At 38.2% G+C, this 19,414-nt stretch overlaps 1 protein-coding gene across 1 annotated transcript in view; it reads left to right on the top strand.

The window, feature by feature from the left end:
- The window catches only part of LOC111159602 (FCH and double SH3 domains 2), a 284,659-nt gene that overhangs the window by 242,311 nt on the left and 22,934 nt on the right, over positions 1 to 19,414 (top strand). The window contains exons 12-13 of the mRNA XM_022522140.1: positions 5,029 to 5,133; positions 17,367 to 17,528. Of these exons, the coding sequence (XP_022377848.1) occupies positions 5,029 to 5,133; positions 17,367 to 17,528 (267 nt within the window). The remainder of the gene's footprint in view (positions 1 to 5,028; positions 5,134 to 17,366; positions 17,529 to 19,414) is intronic.

Here is a 19,414-nt window from a genome sequence, read left to right as displayed (position 1 = left end):
AGTGGCATGAATTTCAGGGCAAAGTACCAGACAATATGGAGATGCAGAGAAAGAATCCAAAAATCGACATAGGTCCCCGCTTCATTCTGTTGGTGAATACTAAACCACACGTGCATATGATGAAGTTCCACAATACGGGGTAGGGACTGACAGAGATAACCTGAAGGATTCCCAGAGGTCACATAGGTCTAGGATACATTCAAGTTGTGATTACCAAAGGTTGAGACGTCCCATGGATCACCTGGGGCATTCAGGAGACTACAAAAAGATCATACAGTGGTTCCAGGGCTAACTTGTCTTACAGTGGGGCTACTTTAGAACTAACCTAACAGAGCTTTAAAACAGGCTTCAAAAAGGTCAAACTAATCCACAAGTAACTTATTTGCCTGCCAGGAAAAATTTTAAAAATCTACTCTTCACAGGAAGGAAATAAAATCCAGTATTCAGTAACATAGTATTCATGGGGCACCTAGGGACTCAGTTGGTTAAGCATCCCACTTTTTCTTTAAGATTTTATTTATTTATTTATCAGAGAGAGAGAGAGAGCACAATCCCAAGTGCACAAGCGACAGGCAGAGGGAGAAGCAGACTCCCCACTGAGCAAGGAGCCTGATGCCGAACTCAATCCCAGGACCCTGGGATTATGACCTGAGCTGACGTGAAGGCAGATGATTAACTGACTGAGCCACCCAGGTATTCCCAAATGTCCCACTCTTGATTTTGGCTCAGGTCATGATCTCAGGGTTGTGAGATCAAGCCCCACATTGGGCTGTGTGCTGGGCATGGAGCCCACTTAAGATCTCTTTTTCTCTTTTCTCTCTCCCTGCCCCTTGGCCCTTCCCCCCCCCTCAAAAAAAAAAAAGCATAGTATTCACAATGTCAAATTTGCTAAACATTAAAAGGAGCAAGAGAATATAACCCATGACCAAAGGAAGAAAATCAACTGAAGCAGACCCATAAATGTCAAAGATGATGGAATTAGCAAGTAAGGACTTTAGAACAGTAAAAAAATCAAGGATTTGAAAGGAAACAAACATGAACATATCAAAGACACAAAAGGAAAATGTATAGAAGAACCAAATGAAACTTTGAGAGCTGAAAATACAGTATTTGAAATGAAAAATTCAATAGATTGGATGGCACAAAAAAAAAATACAAGGAGCTTAAAAGTATATATAGCAATAGAAACTGTCCAAACTGAAACAAGGCAAGGATGCCCCCTTTTGCCACTTATATTCATTATAATACTAGAAGTTCTAGCCACAGCAATTAGGCAAGAAAAAGAATTAAAAAGCATCCAAATTGAAAAGAAAGTAGTGAAATTATCTCTGTTCGCAAATGAAATGATGTTACACGCACACACACACACACACACACACACCCCTATTAGAGCTAGTAAGCAAATTCAGCCTAGTTGCAGAATATAAAACTAATGCACAAAAATTAGTTGCTTTTTTTTTTTTAAGATTTTATTTATTTATTTGAGAGAGAGAGTATGAGAAGGGGGAGGGTCAGAGCGAGAAGCAGACTCCCTGACAAGCAGGGAGCCCAATGCGGGACTCGATCCCAGGACTCCAGGATCATGACCTGAGCCGACGGCAGTCGCTTAACCAACTGAGCCACCCAGGCGCCCAAAATTAGTTGCATTTTTTAAAAAGATTATTTATTTGAGGGAGAGAGAGAGCGACAGAAATAGCAAGAAAGAGCACAGGAACAGGGAGGAGCAGACTCCCCATTGAGCAGGGAGCCCAATGGGGGGCTCAATCATGGGGTCCTGGGATCATGATTGAGCCAAAGGCAGACACTTAATCAACTGAGCCACCCAGGCTCCCTAATCAGTTGCATTTTATACACTAAGAATGTACAATCCAAAAAAGAAATTAAGAAAACAATTTCATTTACAATACCATCAAAGAGAATAAAATACTTAGGAATAAACTTAACCAAGGAGGCAAATGACTTATACACTAAAAACTATAAGACACTGATGAAAGGAATTAAATAAGATAAAAATAAATGGAAAGACATTGTGTGTTTATGGAATGGAAGATAATATTAAGATGACAATACCCAAAAAAAAAAAAAAAAAGACCATACCACCCAAAATGATCTACAAATTCAGCGCAATTCCTGTCAAAATCCCAACAGTATTTTTTGCAGAAATAGAAAAACCCATCCCAAAATTCATATGGAATCTCAAGGAACCCTGGCTAGCCAAACAGTCTTGAAAAAGAACAAAGTTGAAAGACTCATACATCTTGACTTTAAAACTTATTACAAACCTATATTATTCAAAACATTGTAGTATTGTCATGACTGACATAGACCAATGGAACAGAAGTTTCAATGTTTTTATTTTATTTTTATTTTTTTAACATGGAGAACTGAAGGGTTTTTTGTTGTTGTTGTTGTTTTTAATTTTAATTCCAGTATAGTTAACATACAATGTTGTATTAGTTTCAGGTGTACAACACAGCGACTTAGCAACTCTATACATTACTTATTGCTTATCATGATTAAGTGTACTCTTCATCCCCACAGCCTATTTCACCCATCTCCCACCTACTTTCCCTCAAGTTCTCTATATTTAGAGTCTGTTTTTTGGTTTATCTCTTTTTTAATTTGTTTTTTAAATACCTGTTATCTCCAAACTAATCCATTCAGTGCGATCCAAGTCAAACATCCAGCAGGAGTTTTTACAGAAATTGACAAATTGGGACACCTGGGTGGCTCATTTGGTCAAGCAGCTGCCTTCAGTTCAGATCATGATCCCAGGGCTCTGGGATCGAGTCCCACATAGAGTTCCTTGCTCAGCGGGAAGCCTCCTTCTCCCTCTTCCCTGCTCATTGGGAAGCCTGCTTCTCCATTTGCCTGACCCACTGTCCTTGCTCTCTCACTGACAAACCAATAAAATCTTTAAAACAAACAAACAAACAAACACAAGAAATTGACAAAATGTCTCTAAAACATACATGGAAATGCAAATGATCTAAAATAGCTAAAGCAATTTTGAAAAATAAGAATAAAATTGGAGGGCTGGGATGCCTGGATGGCTTAGTTAAGCGTTGGGCTCTGTGCTGAGCATGGAGTCTTCTTGGGATTCTCTCTCTCTCACCCTTTGCACACCACCCCCCATGTGCATGTGCTTGCACATACTCTCTCTCAAAATAATAAAGTAAATCTTAAAAAAAAAAGTCTGTAGGGCTGGGGCACCTGGGTAGCTCAGTTAGTTATGTGTCTGCCTTCAGCTCAGTTCATGATCTCAGGGACCTGGCTTCCTGTCCAGCAGGGAGTTTGCTTGTCCCTCTCTCCTCCCTCTCCGGTTGTGCTTTCTCTCTCTCAAATAAGTAAAACCTTTAAAAAAAATGGAAGGATTACTCTACCTCATTTCAAGACATAAAACTACAGAAATCAAGATGTAGTATTGGTGTAAGAATGGACTTACAGATAAATGGAACAAAAAAGAGTGTCTAGAAGTAGGCACACACATACATAGTCTATTGATTTCTAACAAAGATGTAACAAACTTATAAAAATGCTAAATTTAATAAAAATGAATCTAGTTATATTTTAAGCACATGACTAATTAGAGTGCCATGACGATTCAACACTAGAAAATTTATCAGCATAATAAACTGCATTTACCAAATAAAGATGAAAAATTCTATGATTATTTTTATAATTACCAAAAAATCAAATGATAAAATTATCTCTTAGTGATTAAAAAATAAAACAAAAGTCATAGCCAGCAAGATAAAGAATTTTTCATCCTAACAAGGATATCTTCCTGAAACCTAGAGGAAACATTGTATTTGATAGTTGTGTCCATTTTCTATATGTGCCATAACAAATTACCATGAATTTAGTAGCTTAAAACAGTGCAAATATTTTATCTCATAGTTCTGTAGGTCAGACATCTGGATGGGCTTGGCTGATTTTACTGCTCAGGCTCTAACAAGGCCAAAATCACGTTGTTTTAGCTAGCTAGGCCGGCCTCTAGGGTAGAACCCACTTATAAGTTCATTCAGGTTGTTGTGTGAATCTAGTTCCTAATAACTATAGGACCTAGGTCCTTATATCTTTCCTGTCATCTGGGAGCTCCCCTTAGCTCCTGGAGGCTACTCTCTCTGATCCTTGCACATGGGCTTCTACATTTCAGAGCCAGCAATGATGCACTGAATCCTTCCCGTGCTTGGAATCAACTCCCTGACTTCCTTTTTGGCTGGTCTCTCATCTGATTCCAGCCAGAGGAAGTTCTCTGCTTATAAGGGGTCATAATGATTAGATTGAACTACTAATCTCCCTATCTTAAATTCCATAACTACTATATCTAAGTTATATTTTACATATAAATAGTTCTAGGATCAGATACATAAGAAATAGTTCAGAAAAATACATGTAAATTGATGGGACAGTAATTATCTGGGGTGGGGGGCATATAGTGGGATGTACAAATATGAGACTTTCTGCCATTTTTTTTAATTGTTTTACAACAGTACTTTGTATGCATATAGTTTTTTTAAAAGATTTTATGTATTAGAGAGAGCAGGAACAGGGGAGGGGCAGAAGGAGAGGGAGAAGCAGGCTCCCCACTGAACAGGGAGTCCCAATGCGGGTTGGATCCCAGGATGCTGGAGCAGGACCTGAGCCCAATGGGGCCACCCAGGCAGCCCTATATTCATTTAATTTTTAGAAATTGAAGGTGTGCATATCAAAACATGCAATCCAAGTAAGGTTTGTAGATTGTGCCAATGTCAGTTTCCTCGTTTTTATATTGTAGTATTGTTCTATAAATTGTTGCCTTGGGTGAAGGGGTGGGGGGACTTTCTGTACTACTTTTGCAACTTTGTATAATTATATTGAGAAGTTTTTTTTAAATTAACAAATAAGTGAAAAAAATTAAACGTTAAAAGAGGAATTGTGACCACTTGTCACTGAAGCCTGTTAAGTTACCTGAATACTGTAATCACTTAAGCAAAAAAAGACAAAAAGAAAAAACAGTCATTATTTTCCTGTTTTCTTTAATAGGTTTTAGATGATCTGGAATGTCATGGAGTTGCAGTGTCAGAACAAAGCCGAGCAGAGCTGGAACAGAAAATAGATGAAGCCAGAGAAAATATTCGTAAAGCAGAGGTGAGGTGGCAGCTCACTGGGGCATTTCCCCAGCTCCAACAATATCACAGCTGTGGTATATACCTGTAGAATTCAGCTGCTATCCACTACTTAAATTGAAGATGACTCAGCATCTTTATCTGCGTCTGGAGTTTTATTTTTGATACCTGCTTCCTGCAAGGCAGTACGTGTAACAAAAGGACACTGAACCTGTTATCTGGAGAGTTTGTACCCAAGAAAAATTAGCAGAAGAATTATACCACGATAAAGATACTAATTTTAAAGTTTTCACAAGGAACGTAATAAATCAGTCAAATTAATGGCATAAAATTGATATATAGATATTCAGAGCCTTGAAAAGTCCTTCCCAATAATGGGAGGTTCACTGGTTCAGGGGCAAAATCTGATCTTTTAAAAGGAGAGACTTGGTTAAGTGTCTGCTTAAGGCAAAAAAAACCTAACAATAGATTTTCATCTTTTGGTGAGGGGTCATGGAACTCTTTTGAGGATTGTGTATGAAAGTGTGAAACCTTCTCTACCACAAAAAAAAACAAAAAAAAACACATTTTTGTGTACAGTGTCCAGAAGTTCATGTACCCTAGAGTAATATTCCCTGACCTGGTGGCAGAGAGGTTGAGATGGAAAGAAAGATATTATTTGCAAAGGCGGAATACATAGGATACAATTTGGCAGTTGGATTTGTTTACAGTGGAGGTTTTTTGAAGAAATAATGGTAGGAAGTAAGCAAAAATTATTGTGGTTAGGACCAGTTCATGGATGACCTGTGCACACTTGTGTATAGTTATCTACCCAGTGCAACATGTTGAAGGGATGTTAGAAAGTAGACATCTTAGAAAGACAGACTATCCAGACCTCAAGGAGAATATTTTCCTGTTAGGAAGGCATAAAGAGTGCCAAAGATAGCTGAGACTGTAAAACATAAATGCCGAGGCGTGGTCCACACAAGTATACTTAATACTTAAGGAACCCAGAGGACACAGAGACCACTGTGGGAGAAGTTGTCAGGGCAGGTAACACAGAAGAGGTAGAATTTGAGATGGGTGTTGACAGATGAGCAGTATTTAATTAGAGAAACAGGGATAGCACAAGATTTATGCCATGTAATGTCAAGAGGCGTAACTTGAACCAAAAGAAGAAGGAGGAAGATTTGAGCCTGGCATTGGGAAATACTCTCTAAGAGTCATTTGCCCAATGAGAGAAGAAGTTCCCCTGGGACACAGTGTGGCACTGTAAGTGTACAAGATACTGCCAGGGTCTCTCTACAAGAGATTGGTTGAGGGTTAATCTAAACTAGTGATTTTCATATATCCCCTCAGGACTCTAGAGGTTTTGAGGAAGTGTTTCAGTGGTTGGTTGAGGGGGAAGGGGAGGGTGAGGGGAGAGGCAGCTTAGGCAAACAGAGGGAATGTGAGCATGTTTTTGGCACAACCCCACGGAAGTGATCTGAACCAGGAAGGCTTGCCATCTGCCCGGTATAGAGAAACCCCAGTAAACCCAACTTGCCTTTGTCCCTGACACATGATCCACTGCCTCTACAGTGAAGAGGGCAGGGTGTACAATAAATAGCCATTTTCTACTCTGAACTCAGGGTCAGGCTAAGCCACTACCCTAGGGTACCGGCCAAGTACTGCTGGCAGGCCTTTGCCTGGTCTGAGAGACACTGGCCTGTGTATGAGTTTCTCCTGCTGTTTGTTTCTCCATACTCTGAGTGAAGCCAGTTTCAGAGCCCTGGTGGAACAGGACAAGTCTCAAAAGTTTTCTGAAGGGTGTGTTCTGTCTTGTATTTTCTTTTTTTTTTTTTAAAGATTTTATTTATTTATTTGACAGAGATCACAAGTAGGCAGAGAGGCAGGCAGAGAGAGAGAGAGGAGGAAGCAGGCTCCCTGCGGAGCAGAGAGCCCGATGCAGGGCTCGATCCCAGGACCCTGGGACCATGACCTGAGCCGAAGGCAGAGGCTTTAACCCACTGAACCACCCAGGCACCCCTGTCTTGTATTTTCTATTTCCAAACTCCCTCCATGGTGTTACTGTCTGGTACCGTCCCTCCACCACACCCCCAGGAGTAGCAGTAGTAGGTATTGGTCACACAAGTCTGCATTTAGGCTCAATGACCTGTTATTTCCATGAGTGTGCTGAACAGCCCTGTGTTTGTTAGCTTTAAAAGCTAAAAATATGAAGTGAGATTCCCACAACAGATTGTCTCATTTTTCCTAATACCAGTATTTGAGTCTGCATTCTCAGAGATAATTTTCTTACCAAAAATACGGAATATGCTAAAAACCATGATGCTGGATCTATTATCTCAGCTTTAAATATCTATGAAATATAGTTAATCCTACAATGATCTTAAAATGATGTCTCATTTGATTTTCACATATCAGATATAAAGAATAACCCAGCTAAAATTAGATGGCAAATATGTGAGTGTAGTATTGGAGTAGTACTTACCAGACAGTCATAATGAGGTTTTTGGATAGACTTGACCACAAGAACCTTCAGAAGAATTGACATTAGTTTGTGTAGACTCCTTTCTTCCCTTTGCCTGTATATCACTTGCATTGGATTTTCTCTTTCCATTTAGTAGTTATTTACTTTATTATAAATACCTAATCAAAAGGGGAAAAGCTGGTTAAAATTCCATTATATCCTTCATGTTTGGTTTATAATTCCTACCAACATGACTGTTACTCTTCCTTGTTGGCTCATCTACGTTATCCAGTCTTTTCTATATTGTGTTTCCATTCAGTGTTGCCAATTAGAATAAAAGCCTTCATGGCACTCAGTAATAAACTTTCTCCAAACATAAGAAATCAAAATATAAATGGTCTGCGCTTTTCCAAAGAATAGGTTTTATGTAGTGATTAATTAATTATTGGCTGGTTAATGTGTCACAAATTTGCTAATTGATTAGCTTAACAGATACTTAATGAATACCTGCCATGTGCTAGATACCGATGAGTATACTGTACACACAGTGATAAACACAATATTGTTCTATTGTTATGATCTCTATGATAGTTACAAAGATCTTTATGTTAGATGTGGTACTGTTTGCAGCTGCTGACAAATTCAAGAATTGAAACAAAGTAATAGCTGCTTAAGTTAAACTTTAGTAACAGTCTTCTTAACCTGGTATTTAGGTATTTGAATTTTTTGAAATGCCTTTTGTCATGCAGACACACACATTCTTCATCTGACTTAGCATTCCTATTTTAAACGTAGCTTGCCAAGAGACCAAGAATTTTAAATACCATCTTTTTGGAAGCTGTACATGACTTATGTTGTTCCAGAACACAATTCTTTTTTGCATGTTTAGATTTTTCCTTTTATTTGGGTTGAGGGCAGTTCTCTCTTTTTTTTTGACAGTGAGGAGACACAAAGAGGAGAAATTTAATGTAAGAAGTCAAAGATACCCAGAAATTTTTAGTAACTCACATTTGGGGTGAGGCCTCCTGAAGGAACTATAGACAATATGATTCTTTCTTGAAGATATTAACTATATTGGGGCACCTGGGTGGCTCAGTGGGTTAAGCCTCTTTCTTCAGCTCAGGTCATGATCCCAGGATCCTGGGATCGAGCCCCGCATCGGGCTCTCTGCTCCGCGGGGAGCCTGCTTCCTCCTCTCTCTCTGCCTGCTTCTCTGCCTACTTGTGATCTCTGGCAAATAAATAAATAAAATCTTAAAAAAAAGATATTAACTATATTTTTATTTATTTATTATTTATTTATTCGTCAGAGAGAGAAAGAGTGAGAGAGAGAGAGAGCACAAGCAGGCAGAGCTGCAGGCAGAGGCAGAGAGAGAAGCAGGCTCCCCGCTGAGCAAGGAGCCCAATGCAGGACTCGATCCCAGGACCCTCAGAACATGACCGGAGCTGAAGGCAGTGGCTTAACCGACTGAGCCACCCAGGCGTCCCAAGATATTAACTATATTTTTAAAATCTGAATTGAATGTACATTTGAAAGTCAAAGTACATTAACAAAGTGAATTAACAAAACCAAGAAATATCGCTTATTATCTATATAAACACATTTTCGTAGATAACATTTTCTCTTAAATTGTCATCCTATAAGGTTCTGTTGGGAATTCAGAATTATGTCATCCTTGTACCTTGGTGACTCAAAAAATGATAATTAATACCCTTGCCAGCATGCGATAGGAGAAACCTAAAAATTTCAGTTGCATAAAATGTGAAGCCTCATCCACCTCAAGATTAAGAAAATGCTAAGGATGAGCCTGCTATAAAAACAGAATTTCCAGTCGTGTTATATCCAGATTTACGTCACCTCTGGGCCTGTTATTGCAGGTTTTCACTGTGCTCATGTAACATAACATGTCAGCAGACCTTTTGACTAATCACTTTCTTTCATTTTTAATGTGAAAATTTTCAACAACATATAAAAGATGAAGAGTAAATACATATTTCTCATATGCTAAATTCAACCATTGATATTTTGCAATATTGGCTTTGTATGTTTGTTTCTGTTCTATATAATAGAAGTTAAAGCTAGAGGCCTGACTAGGTGCTCTATGCAAACAATGAGTCATGGAACACTACATCAAAAACTGATGATGTACTGTGTGGTGACTAACATAAAATAATAAGATTTTTAAAAAATCTCAAGGCCATGGGGCACCTGGGTGGCTCAGTTGGTTGGGCGACTGCTTTCAACTCAGGTCATGATCCTGGAGTCTCAGGATCGAGTTCCACATCGGGCTCCCAGCTCCACAGGGAGTCCGCTTCTCCCTCTGCCCTTCTCCTTGTTCATACTCTCTCTCACTGTCTCTCTCTCAAATAAATAAATAAAATGTTTTAAAAAATAAAATAAAAATCTCAAGGCCTGATTTGAATGAGTGCTTTAGGCAAGAATACTTCATAGATGATGCTGTTTTTCATCACACGGCTGTTTTTATCAAGTTAATCAACTCTATTAATGATGCTAGTAGTAGTCACCTAATTAGGTGGTGCTACCAGGCCTTCTAGCTGTTAAAGTTCCTTTTTTTGTACTTGCAGCTAGCAAGTACTAGTCATCTCCAGTAGTGGCAAATGGGTATTTTTCACTCTTACTTTACTCACTATGATATATCAGCTATATCAAGGTATAATATACAAACAATAAAATGAAACCATTTCAAGTGAAGGGTTTGGTGAGCTTGGACAAATGCATCTCCCTTAATATTCACCACCACAGTCAAGGTGTCAAATATTTCTGTCATCCCCCCAAAGTTCTCTTGTGATCAGGCAACAACCAACCAGCTTTCTATCATATAGGTTAGTTCAGCTTCAACTACATGAACATTAGATTACTTGATATCATCCTACACATCACATGCAAAGATCACCCTTCACATTTTCATCCAGCCTTACTTTTTGTCTTAAGCTCAGTTTGATGAGCTAGTATATACTCAAGGCCACACTGATCCTTTCTTCTGTAGTATGTAATCTACTGCTAAGGCCATCCTGTCAATGTTTATTTCAGATATTACAGTTTCAGCTCTATAAATTCTGTTTGGTTCTTTATATTCTCTTTATATTCCCAGTTCATGCCTGTTTACCTTCATGTTTTCCTTTAAATCCTTAAGTGTATTTATAATAATGACTTTAAGTCCTTGTCTGCTCTTTCCATCATATCTGTTATTTCTTTATCTCTTTCTTATTGATTAATTTTTTCCCTTTAGTTATGGCTCATGTTTTTCTGCTTTTCAAATACCTAGTAGAAATTGTGTTTGGTTATTGAATCTGAATTCTCCTTTCTTTTTTAAAGGCTATTGAGTTTTGTTCTGACAGCCATGTCAGCTCCAGATCAGTTTAATCCTTTGGAGTTTGATTTTTAAGTTTTGTTTGGGTTGGTTTAGAATAGCCTTTCCAGTAGGGCAAATGTAGCCCTATTGCCAGTGCATTTCCTTTCTGTAGTTTCTTGTTATGCCATTAAGTACACAATAAGATTTCTCAGTCTGGCTGGATAGAACTGTAATATCTTTCAGCCCTGGGAATTTTTCAGTTCACAGCTCTGTGGTAGATATTTTTTCCTCACGTCATTATCCTTTACTTCTCCTCATAGGGTCAGTCCCACCTTATATATTCTCAATTTATTATAGATTTTTATTAATTTCATCTATTTTCCATTATAGATGGCCTCTTTGAAGCCCCATAGTGTCTAAATTCAGCCAGTGAGAGTCCATTTAGGCTTCCGTGTCCTTTTATTGTTATTCCCATTAGTCTTTGAACAGTTTGCTGCTTTCTCACACAGGCTTGCTATCATAGACTCAGCTTGTATTCTCCCTGATCAGACTTAGAATTAAGTCTGATTCTCCACGGAGCTCTGATTTCTATTAATAGAGGATTGAGGTTATACACCCAGGTCTAGGATGTGAAGGTGCCTATTGTAATGAGTGTCATTTATGTCTTGGCCCTTTCTTTGTTTTCGGAGCTAGAAATTTATTATTATTATTTTTTTTTAATCATGAGTTCATGTTGTTATTTCCAATTAAAATTTAAAATTAGGAGGATTTTGTTGAATTTCTTTGATTTTATATTTGTCTTTTTTTGCTTATGGTCGAAATTTTGTAACAATATTTTGTTTTATCCTGCAATATACTGAAGTTTCAGAATTGCAATGGAAATATTATTAATGGTAAACTTGAGCAAAATTTAAGATTTCTTTGAAGTTTGTTTTGAATGTAGACTGTCTCCACAAGATTCCTGCTTCTGGTAATAAGAAACTAGCTCATATTAGACTAATCTTCCTTTAGATAACAGTCATTAACCTGGGGCAAAAATACTTAATCAAACTGGAAGATCTAAGCCATGTAAAAACTAGAAAGTCCTTTAAAAGAATGGGACTGTACTTGGAGATATGTACAGTAAGCAGCTCTTTGCGACAAGGGGCTGCATGACTAGAATTCAAGTCAGAGCCTTGGTCTTATTGGCTTGAGGATGAATGTTGGGGAGCTCTCAAGTTTGCATATATGTAAATAACTTGCAAATCCTCAGCCAAACCTGGATACATTTGTGGAGCAGAAACTCCCAGAAGCTTGACAGGAAATAGTAGTTGGAAGGCAAAATAACTGAGCCAAAATTTTAGCTGTTGCTCACCACAGGGAGTAACATTAACCATTAAAATATTGGTGTGGCTATAATATCAGACAACATAGACTACAGGACAAGAAATATTAAAAGGGATAATTTATAATGATTAAAAGTAAGGTCGTCATGATCTTTTCCATCAAGAAGGCACAACAATTCTGAATGTGTTGTAGCTAATAATGGAGCAACTAAATACTGAAGCAAAAAACTGACAGAACTGAAAGAAGAAATAGAATATCTACAATGGTAGTCAGAGATGTCAACATTCCTTTTAGTAATTAGAACGAGGGGCTAGAAAATCAGCAAGGATGAAGACTTGAACAACCCTGTCAACCAACTTTACCTAATTGGCATGTATAGAACACCCCATAAGGATAGAGTACTTATTCTTTTAAAGTACACACAGAACGTTCAGCAAGACCAGATACTAGACCATAAACCAGTGTCAGTTAGTTTAAAAGTATTGCTGTCACTCAGAGTATGTTCTCGGACCCATCAGAATTAAATTAAAAATCAATAATAGATACTGAAAAATCTCCAGATATTTGGAAATTAAATTATTTAGACACAGTAATCTGTGGCTGCCTTAAAACACACACACACACACACACACACACACACACACACACACACACACCCAGCTTTATGGCAAAAACGACTTACTGTCTCTCACCATTCTGGGTTTTGACTGTGCATTTGTTTTGCAGGTTTTTCCTGAGATTACTCAAGGAGCTACATTCATCCAGAGGGTTTTGCTAGAGTGCTGAGCCTTTTTTCTAAATGGTCTTTCATCCTCAAATATGCTAAACTAGGCTTCCGTGCATGGTGGAGACACATTCCCAGAAATCGGTCTTAATTGCACTTAATCAGATCTCTGCTAGAATCAGATTTGCATATGGCCCATCAAAGATCACATGAATAAGCCGAGAATCAATGTGGGAGGGAACAACATGGATAGCAAGAGGCATGATTCATTGGCAGTAACATTTTACCAAAATTGTTAGGACCTTATTAAATCACTTTTCTCATCTGTAAAATGGAGTTTATGATATCCATCCCTAGAATTGTTGTGTGGATTAAATGAAATAATCATATAGTTCCTAGTACATGTGATAAAAGTTGTTTGGAGTGGTTTTTTTTTTAAGACACCAAAGGTAATTTAGAGTGGCAAAGACTATCATTTTATTCATTTATTTATTTTCATTCATTTCCTATTATACCAAGATTTTGTATTTTAAAAGAACTGGCTTTTAAAACATCATTTTAAAAAGCTCTATCTCTTCACAAATTCTAGAATGATTTGGTCAAGTAGTATCTGGGATGCAATCAAGTTACAGAGACTTGTGCTCTACAAATTTTAATCAACTGGTAAATCATCAAAATTCATTTGAAAACCCTGGAAAATTCTTCTTTTAAATAGTTGATAAAATATAAACAGTTGGAACTCTGGAGGAAAGATAGCTATGATTAGTCTGGAGCTATAATCTAAAAATCTAACTTTGCAAATGCCATGCTCATCAGCTGTTTGGTAAAGTACTGACAAAATATGTCTTATGAAAATGAAATTACTTGGTATTGAAAAAACAGAATATATTGATATATCTCTCCCTCCCTCTCACTCTTGCTCTCACTCTTTCTCCTTTTTTGTTGTGTATCTCTGCTTCTGCAGTTAAATGACTTAGATTTATGATTTTCAAGGAGTTTGTTGGTTCACTCTTCTTTCCTAGAACATTTTATTGCCTGTATTAGTTAAAATGCATACTAGAATGGTGCAAAGACAACTGGATATTTACTTGCAGAAGAATGGAGTTGAGCCCCTACCTCATACCATATACAAAAATAAACTTGAAATGATCAAACACCTAAATATAACAGCAGAAGCTATAAAGCACTCACAAGAAACCATAGGAGTAAATGTTTGTGACCTTGGATTAATTTCTTAGATATGAAACCAAAAGCCCAAGCAACAAAAGAAAAAAATAGATAAATTGGATTTTTTCAAAATTAAAAACTTTCTTCTTCAAAAGATACAATCAAGAAAGTGAGGGTGGCTGGGTGACAGACTTTGGGAAGGGTGAGTATGTTCTGTGGTGAGCGCTGTGAATTGTGTAAGACTGAAGAATCACAGACCTATCCCCCTGAAACAAAGACTACATTATATGTTAATTTTTTTAAAAAGTAAAAAAAAAAAAAAATCAGATCGAGTAGACATAAAAATAAAAGATAAAATTTAAAAAGAAAAGTGAAAGACAGGGGCACCTGGGAGGCTCAGCCGGTTAAGCATCTGCTTTTGGCTCAGGTCATGATCCTGGGGGTCCTGGGATTGAGCCCCATGTTGAGCTCCGTGCTCAGTGGGGAGCCTGCTTCTTCCTCTCTCTCAGCAGCTCCCCCTCCTTGTACGCACGCTCTCTCTCACTCTCTCTCTCTCTGTGTCAAATAAATAAAAAGTCTTTAAAAAAATGAAAGACAACCCACAGGATGGGAAAAAATATCTGTAAATCATGTATCTGATGAGAGACTTTTATTTAGAATACAGAAAAACTCTTAGAATAAAGACAAAGACAAAATAAAAAGAACATTAAAAAGACAACCCATTTTAAAAATGAGCGAAGTATATGAATAGACATTTCTCTGAGAAGATAGACAGATGACTAATAAGTCCACGAAAAGATGCTTCACATCATTAGTCATCAAGGAAATACAAATCAATACTATAAAATCAATACTTCACACCCACTAGGATGGCTATGATCAAAAAGGCAGACATTAACAAGTATCTTTCAGGATGTGGAGAAATGCTAACCCTCTTACCCTGCTGGTGGGATTGTCAAATGAGGCAGCTGCTTTGGAAAACAATCTGGCATTTTCCCAAGTGGTTAAACATCGCATGATTTTATGACCAACCAATTTCAGTCCAAAGTATATGCACATATACAGAGAAATGAAAGCATGTTTACACAAAAACTTGTACACTAATGTTTAAAGACACATTATTCATATTAGGCAAAAAAATTGAAATAACCCAAGTGTCTATCAGCTGACAAATAGATAAAGTTGTTGGTAATTTGATTCTGCTAGAATCAGGATGTTATTTGGCCATAAAAAGGAATGAAATACTGACACACGCTACACCATACATGCTACATCATGAAAACACGATGCTGAGTGAAAGAAGCCAGACACAGAAGGCCACATATTATATGGTTCTATTTATATTAAATGTTCAGAATAGGCAAATCTGTAGAGAGAGAAAGTAGAATAGTAACTGGGATAAGGGAGCAATGGTTAAAGGATTATGGGGTTTCTTTTGGAGGTAATTAAAATGTTTTAAAATTGATTGTGGTGATAGTGGCATATATCTGTGAATATACCCTTAGTCATTGAACTGTACACTTTATTTTATTTTATTTTTTAAGATTTTATTTATTTGCCAGAGAGCAAGAGAGAGAGAGCTCAAGCAGGCACAGAGGCAGGCAGAGGGAGAAGCAGGCTCCCCGCCGAGCAGGGAGCCCGATGCGGGACTCGATCCCAGGACCCTAGATCATGACCTGAGCCGAAGGCAGACGCTTAACCGACTAACCCACCCAGGTGTCCCTGAACTGTACACTGTAAATGGGTGAATTTTATAGTATATGTAAGCTTTAGCTCAGTAAAGCTATTACCAAAATAATTATTAGAAGAATAAATATATACATATATTTTTTTTTTAAGATTTTATTTATTTATTTGACAGAGATCACAAGTAGGCAGAGAGGCAGGCAGAGAGAGAGGAGGAAGCAGGCTCTCCACGGAGCAGAGAGCCCTATGCGGGGCTCGATCCCAAGGTCCTGGGATCATGACCTGAGCCGAAGGCAGAGGCTTTAACCCACTGAGCCACCCAGGCACCCCTGTAACATGAATTTTATCTCATTTTTTAAAGTATTTAGAGAGAGAGAGAGAGTAGGGGGAGGGGCAGAAGGAGAGGGAGAGAGTTCCAAGCAGACTCCCCACTGAGTGCAAAGCCTAATGTGGAGCTCAGTCTGACAACCCTGAGATCATGACCAGAACTGAAATCCAAAGTCAGATGCTTAACCGACTAAACCACCCAGATGCCCCAATTTTATCTCAATTTTTAAAAATCGGTGCCTGTAGAGCTCAGATCAATTTGATACCAGCTTCCGCAGCTGAGAATCCAGAGAGTGGTCAGAATTGCATACCAGCAGGGTTCAGTGAGCACACTCGTTTGTCCAAAAGTCCCATAGAAAGGCCATGAAGTGAAGGTTGAAATTTATCAAACAATCCAAATCTTCTCACTGGAATCTTCAAATGTTGAAGGAAGAGACCATCTCTCTATTATGCAGAACAATGAAGCTGAATTTACTACTTGCTAAGCAAAAGAGAATGATACTTAAAAATACAGTCTCTCTGAAGAAACAGAACTAATATGGTTCACTTGGGATTGGTTCACTTGCAGCTGTGCTTTCTAGAGATGGGTGGGCTGTGGGAAGCAGGAGTGGGAACCTGACTACTGGTGGTGGCTGGTGTGAGGCTGTCCCTGCTTGGCTTCCAGGCTCAGCTGCTGGATCCAGACAGGTTCAAACTGGTTCTGTGGTTACTTGCTTATGGCTTGGAACACGAGTCAGAGAACAAGCAGTCTTTCAGTTCCTTGAATTTGGAGACTAGGAACGTTTTGTTTTCTATCTCTTACTGTTTCTGACAACTACACCGTAATTTAATTCAGATCTTTACACAGTAGTTCAGTCAGGAGTCACTGAAGTTTTTAACAGGGGAGTGACATGATGAGATCATTTGAAAACTTGTAAGTCTAGGAGATGGGTTAGAAGGCTGTGGAACATGCTAGATTTTAGGATGTCTGAGGCGTAGCCTTATTAAAAGGAAAAGAATGCAGACATTATGGTTTATCTTCCTGTACATAAGTTCTGTTGATGTATCTTGTCAAAATGAAGGTGTGCCATTTACCCTCATTTCTGTTCTGGGTTTCCTCCCTTCTCTCCAAATGAAAAATTAACATTTATCCCAAGGTAGCATTGCTAGTAAATATCAAGATTATTCTAATTAGTAAATCAGAAATAACTTTAAAAAAACACACACATTGATTTGAGGGGAAAAAAATGCCTTGATTTCTGACCATTTTCTTGGTTTTCTTAGATAATTAAGTTGAAAGCTGAAGCCCGGCTGGACCTGCTAAAGCAGATCGGTGTTTCTGTGGACACATGGCTGAAGAGTGCAATGAATCAAGTAATGGAAGAACTGGAAAATGAACGATGGGCTCGCCTTCCTGCAGTGACAAACAACGGAACTTTACACTCGGTAGGGTTTCTCTTCTTGGCTGTGATGGCTGTGACATTTGAAGGATGCCTTTCTCTGACTGTGTAACCAAACCTGAAAATAGCCAAAATTTAAAAGAAAAAATAATGGTCTTGCTAGCAGTTTGGTGTCTTTGCCTTACCCTATCACTAACTGAGTTAAACTTGGTACAGCAGGAGGAAAAAAGTCATGCTTTTTTTTTTTTTTTTTTTTAACCGTGCAGTCAAGAACATATTATCTCTTGTTGGTTTACCCATACTACTTTACCAAACTCCTTATCCCATTCATGAAGAGAGATGCTTCTTGTCCAGGAGTAGCAGAGTAAAAATTTTAATCTAGAGTTTCTGAAGTGCTCAGAGGTCTTCTCTAGGACAAATGAAAACTAAGATGCAGAGTCATAAACAGTCTCAAAGAAGGGAAGGGAACACTTCTGGTCTAATCTGTTTGATTCGCAAGGGCTTTCACGCTCTGCTCACTGTATCATCATCAGAGACACAGGGCAGGGATGGTGTGACAAACAAGGCCACAGCTCAAGCTGGTGTTTTCTTGCTTCAAGTCCAGGGCTGTTTCTACTCTGATGTCATCCAGTTCGATCTCAGTTTTTCATGTTGGAGATCTGAGTGCCAGAAAAGTTCTGTGATTTCCATGTTACTACATTAAGTGGATATATGATTTCTAGCTGGTCAGCCAAAGTAGTTCCCGCTGCTGCCTCCCCCTCATTACTCTCTCTCTCATCCTGTTTATTTCCTTATGGCATTTATTACAGTCTGTCCTTGCCTTCTTTATTTGTCTTCTTTGTCTGTCTTCCTCCCTGGAATGTAATTTCCATGTCTTCCTGATTCACTGCTCTGCACAGCAAAGTGCCTGGCACATAGTAGGTACTCAGTAAATATCTGCTGAAGGAAGAAATGAAAGGTCAGATGGACGAATAGATGGAGTAGTGGCAAACTAAAAGCTAAAACTTTACTCTCTCAACTTCTGACTATATCCATAGTGCTTCTTCAGTGCTTATGCCCTTCAGATAAAAGGGATCCTTGCTAGAGAAATTGGCTAAAGTTTAAGAACATTCCTGAAAGTATTGTCAATTTTTTTACATAACATTCTGATTTTCTAATGGGAATACACTTGCACACTTAAAGAAGATTGTGTATTGGTGTGCATTTTAAGGAAAAGCAGTCTATTGAAAGCTTATTTTTGTTTTACTGTTAATGTAATCCAGCTAAGGAAAGTAGGCACACATCACCCACTTGACTTTGGGGTTAGAAGAACTTGCTCTGTTTTCAATACGACAGAGTTGCTCCACATCATGGAATATCTCTTAATAACACAATTCCCATCTGCTTCAGGTTATTTTGTTGTACAGAACTTAAGATGATAGCAAATTCCAGATACAAACTTTCTTATGGCATCTTCAGTGGCACTGTTGGAAACCAATCAAACACGTGATTTCCCTTGGACTAGTACCTTTTCTAACTAACTCAGCTGAGCAGGCATTTATCCCCTCAGTTCTTGCCTACTTCCTGGGTATGTTGGAAATGAACTAAACTTGGTCTCTCTCTTCAAAGAGCGTAGCTGGTAGAGCAGATAGATCTTATAGATTTTAGTGATACACGGCAGTGTATGACTGGGCTACTCTGTGCCAAAGTTGAAATTGCTTGCTCCTAACTCATCAACACCTTGGGGGGAAAGCCACTTCTCTTTGGGTTTCAGAGAGAAAATTACGTTAAATGATTCTAAGATCCTCTCCTATTCCAAAATTTTATGATTTTGTGAAATGCTATCAAAAAAGCTCAGTACCAGATAGAAAAATAGGAAAGATGTTTGCCCCATGAAGGAAATGTGAGTTGAGATAGTCCTTGAAGAATTTCAACAGGAGATAAAGAAGGGTT

This window comes from Enhydra lutris, unplaced genomic scaffold (genome assembly GCF_002288905.1).
Source record: "Enhydra lutris kenyoni isolate GAN:26980312 unplaced genomic scaffold, ASM228890v2 scaffoldscaffold68, whole genome shotgun sequence".
Classification (NCBI taxonomy): domain Eukaryota; kingdom Metazoa; phylum Chordata; class Mammalia; order Carnivora; family Mustelidae; genus Enhydra; species Enhydra lutris.
Note: the sequence above shows the minus strand (reverse complement) of the source record. Positions and strands in the feature narration are given on the sequence as shown.